Raw genomic sequence first — 5265 nt, forward strand, 5'->3', positions numbered from 1 at the left:
CTGGTTGTCTTTGCTACTTCGCCTTCAATCAGCACTACTGTCTCCAATGCTTCTGTCTTTGGTTCCTCTTTTTCTTCTATCGTCAACGTTTAGTTTTCCCTGGCCGCAAACACAGCCTGGTAACACTCCCGGGCTAAAATTTGCTCTCCTCTAACTTCCCCGATGCCATTTTCTGTTGGGAATTTTACCTTCAGGCAGTAGGTAGATGTGGACGCTTTCCACTTATTGAGTGCTGGTCTCCCAACAATGACGTTATACGACAAAGGACAATCTACCACCAGGAATTCTATTTGACGAGTCAATTGTCTCGGGTATGTCCCTACTGTGACGGCCAGTGTTACTATGCCTTTTGGGTACACTCTGTCGCCGCTGAAGCTGACGAGGGGGGAGTCAAATGGACGCAGCCTTCCTGGGTCCAGTTTCAATTGTTGGAATGCAGGAAAGTAGATGATGTCAGCAGAACTGCCGTTGTCCACGAGGACCCTTTTTGTGTTAAACCCTTCTATAGTAAGCATGACAACCAAAGGGTCATTGTGAGGTTGTTTCACTCCCCGAGCATCGTTCTCATTAAAGGTCATGTCTTGATCACTTCGTCTGTGCTTTGGTGGGGGCTCCATGTGGACGCTATTCACTTGTCGTTGGTGCGCTTTCTTGAGTGATTTGAACGAACACCCTGAGATAGGTCCACCTGAGATCGTCTGTATTTCCCCGATTACATTTTGGGGAGGTTGGGACTGACGACTCCCGCTTTTGGACGAGGACTCATGTTGGCCTTTGTTTTCACCTCGGAATTTGTTGTATTCTCCCTTCTTTATAAACTTCTGCAACTTTCCTTTCCGTATCAATTCCTCTATTTGTTCTTTGAGATCCCTACAGTCTTCAATGTAATGGCCATGATCTTTGTGGAATCGACAATACTTACTCCTGTCACGGACGCTAGGGGACGAGTGTAATGGCCGCGGCCATTTGAGGTAATGTTCATTTTGAATTTATGTCAGAATTTTGTCAACAGGCATAACAAGAGGAGTGAATTTTACCGTTCGTGAACTTTTATCATCTTTCCTTCTGACTCCGTCATTATTCTGACGGTCCGAACGATCTCGCTTCTGTCCTCTACGGTCGTCCTCCCTTTTTCCTTTGTCCTCCGTTATCTCCTTGTCCCTGATAGCAGCCAACGCGTCCTCGGCGTTCATGTATTTCTGCGCTTTAAGGAGCATTTCAGCCATCGTCTTTGGGGGGTTCTTCGCAAGTGAACTGACGAGATCCCTAGACTTCAATCCTGCTTTGAAAGTTGTCAACTGTACCATATCGTCAGCCTCGTCTACCTCCAATGTCTCCCTGGTGAAGCGCTTCACATACGACCTCAATGTTTCCTTTTCTCCTTGCCTGATGGTGAGCAGGTGATCCGCAGTCCTCTTTGGTTGTTGCCCTCCAATGAAATGTCGCAGGAAAGCATTGCTCAGCTGCTCGAATGTGTCAATTGACGACCTTGGCAATTTCGTGAACCATTCCCGGGCAGCTCCCTTGAGTGTTGTTGGGAATGAACGACACAGTATTTCGTCTGGGGGCTGTTGAAGCCCTAGGGTCGTTTTGAAAGTAATCAGGTGATCTTGAGGGTCCTTTAGCCCATCAAAGGGCTCGAGCTGAGGTAGCCGGAACTTTGAGGGCACTGGACAGTCGAGGACTGCTATTGTGAATGGCGAATCCGTCGCCCGAACCAGTCGATCCACGCTTCGATCTGTTTTTTCTTTGATGGCATTCCTTAGTTCGTCCATCTCCCTCCTCATTTCCCGAAGAATGTCCGAATTTTACTCGACTGGAGTATTTGGCCCTCGGTGGTCGCTTCTTCTGCAACTTTCCCCTTTGCCTTCTTGATTTCCTCTCAAGCGATTTTCCTCCTGCTGAAGTCGTTGCTTCATCTCCTGGTTTTGCTTAGTCAGCTCTTCTACCGTGGCTGCAAGGGCCTGGATTTGTTGAGCTAGGGCTGCGGGATCTTGATTGGACTCCATCCTGAAATGAACAAGGGCAGGAAACTGCTATTTCGAATTTGAACACAAAAAATAGTTCCCACAGACAGCGCCAAACTGATGAGTGTGAACTCGTCAGCACTTGCTCGATGGACGGAGACGATCTTCCAGCCCTTAGAGATGAACACCGGTGTGGTGCCTGCCACGACGCCTCCGATGCCAAAGTTAGTAAAAGAATGTTTGAACAATGCAATTAGAAAGAATTCAAGAAAATGTCTCAGTGAGTTTTCTGTGTGTATCTACCTTTTCTTCAGCAATGTGGGAGGCTTATATACCCTTTCCTGGCCTCTAGTCGTTGGGTAGTTATGGAGGTCTTTAATGCTCCTTTTCGTAACACCTGAGGCCCTTTAGTGTGCCATTATTACCTTCCAACGGATTGTACAGTTGTCTCTCGAACCGTTTTGTCTGCATTGAATGGTCCGGATACGTTCGTCAGTAAAGAGTATGATTGACTCACCTAGCCTGGGTATGGAATTGTCCGTGTTGATGGAATCGTCAGTAAGTTCATGAGCTTCGTCAGTCACTTCACAGCAAGTTGTCACTTGGAATCAAATGCCATAGGCTCTTGTTATCTAGTGTGCATGTGGGCATCACTTCATTGTCGGCTGACAGAATTGAAAAACCAAGGGCCTTACAAGAGTGACCCAGAGCCTCTTCGGTTGTCTCTCAGGGCCCGCTAACCCGGCCCACAGTTCCCATTCATCGTCTTATCCTCACAACAACTGAATCTGAGACTTTGAATTAGTCCAAAATCCTGGTTTATACTATAAATTTTGAAAAATTACAAGGTGTTGGGCGGCTGACTCCGATATCCTCCGCATGAATAATTTTCAAACCAATTACTTTTCCACGTTACCATGCAGAATAATTGTAAGAGCTCCGCTCTTACAATTAAGCAGTCAGCAGTCAAGTTGGAGAATAAGACATTGATAATTCAAACCATATATAATATATTGTCTAAATGTGGGGGAAGTACTAAATGGATCGACTCAATTCTTGGATTGTCTTGTCCGTGGGATTCACAGAGGGAATCCACCATTCACATGAGACAATATGGTGGACTAGTCTAGACCTAGCCAACCTTATAATCCTTCCAAAATAATTAAAATTTAAATCCTATAGGGGAATATTAATGATTTTTTACAACTTAACTAAAAAAAAAAAAACAAGAAAAATGGATATTTTAATAAATTTAGAATAAATAAGAAAAATTACACTTTACAACCATAAACTAAACCCAAAATTACACTTTGCAAACAAAACTTTCAGAATGTATGATTCGTACCCTAAACTATAACCTTGGTTACACTTTGCACCTTGCCCGTCAATTATGCCATTATTTTTGAACAACTTTATCATGTTAAAAGACTCAATTGTCAATCTATTCAATTCTTTAAAAACAAAGGAGAAATTACACCTTACCACTTTAAACTATACCTTCAATTACACTTTGTCTCATAAACTTTGATTTTCCATCCAAGATAGCGATAGAATTGACAGCAAGGTGCAAAGTGTAACATGAGTTATATTTTAGAGTGCTAATCATGTGTTCTGAAAGTTTAGAGTGCAAAGTGTAATTTGGGGTATAGTTTAGGGTGGTAAAGTGTAATTACCCCAAATAAGCCTTTTTTAAAAAAATTGTTATGTAAAATAGAAAAAATAAGTTACTATGTTAAAATAAATTGAAAATTTTGCACGAGCAAATATGAATGTTATATTAGATTTTTGACATTTACTCCTCAAGTGTATCTGGGTAAAGGCAAAAAGTTTTTTGTTTTTCACTTTATTGATTTTCCCGAGAACTTAAGTTATGGAGACATGAATTAAACTTAAAATCTCTTGTTATAATACCATGATAAATTACTGATTCTTTCAAGAGTTTAAGTTATTAAGAAGTGATGAATTTAATTATTTAACCATAATAATTTTAGCATTTAACTTAAGATTTCCTACTCTAATACCATAATAAATTACTAAAAACAATATCGTTTGATAAATACTATGCAAATAATCTATCAAAAACTGCAATGTACCTAAACGAACACCAAATTCCAAAGAGCAACCAAGTAATATTCATTAAAATCATTCTCAATGGTTTTCCTATACAATAGTCAAAATAAAATTTTGTTATTGTACATCTTCAAAATAAAGAAAATGGAAAGTCCTACAAATAAATACTTTATTCAATTTTTGAAAAGTAGGCATGAATGTTTTGAAGAGTGGAAGAAATTAAAAAAAATTAAATTAAATTTATAAAAAATTAAAAATTTAAAAAAAAAAACTAGTGAAAAAAGAATAAAGAAAGTTGTTCAAAGTTGACTCACCATAAGTTGTTCACAAACACCAATTCCTTCATGGAAACAAGAGATCTCAATTTGACTCCTGCATTACATTTGGAAAACTACAACCTCAATAACAATAAAAAAAATATAAAATAAAATAAAATTTAAAAAGTTCTACACAATGCATATGGTTTTGGTAGTTTTGAACATGTATTGATTGGCATATAGGAACATTATAGCTGCAATGTAAATGTTTCTGGAAAGCTTCTAGAATGTACAAAACTGCATGCATAAATGTTCCTACTTAATATTCAGTGAATTAAGAATAAAGAGTCTACCAATTTTACACCTGATTGTCTATAATTTTTTATCTTTATTTTTTTAATTTACACTACTGTGTAACCATTATCCAACTTCTTGAAATGGTATAAAATAACCAAAACAAAACAAAAAAAAAAAAAAACAAAACAGGATATAATCAATGTTCATCACATATATACAACCAATGTTTTGAGTGAGGATGAAAATAAAAATAATAATCTCTAACTTTTTTTGTATATATTGTGTCAAAATAATATATACTACTGTTAAGTGATAGATATAAAAAGCTGATATAATTAACAGTAATATATTAAAGAAAAGAAGAAAATTTACATTGATGTACAAAGAAGATAGATACATGATATCAGCCTAGCTGCCATGTTATGGTTGGTAGAAGTAGAACTGTGATCCTCATGACTAATTTTCAAACCAGTTACTATCTTGCTATTACTTTTCGTCGTTGCCATGTAGAAATTTTCAAAGGTCCTATTTTGCGTCCTATGCACTGTGTTTTCTTGGCAGTTGCCTAGTAACATCTTATTAATTACAAAGGCCCATCTATTCAAAGCTTTAGAGGAAGCATGCAGCCTTGCAAATCTTTATTTATAGCCTCATCGATCACCCCACACGCCAGA

General features: G+C 38.5%; 1 protein-coding gene across 1 annotated transcript; it reads right to left on the minus strand.

Moving 5' to 3' along the window:
* Positions 1-989: 989 nt before the first annotated feature.
* Positions 990-1787, minus strand: LOC111984375 (uncharacterized). Its single transcript, XM_024016007.2, has one exon. The coding sequence runs from the start codon at positions 1785-1787 to the stop codon at positions 990-992; it is 798 nt and encodes a 265-aa protein (XP_023871775.2).
* Between the last annotated feature and the right edge of the window lie 3478 nt (positions 1788-5265).

Source organism: Quercus suber, unplaced genomic scaffold (genome assembly GCF_002906115.3).
Source record: "Quercus suber isolate HL8 unplaced genomic scaffold, Cork oak 2.0 scaffold_541, whole genome shotgun sequence".
Taxonomy (NCBI): Eukaryota; Viridiplantae; Streptophyta; class Magnoliopsida; order Fagales; family Fagaceae; genus Quercus; species Quercus suber.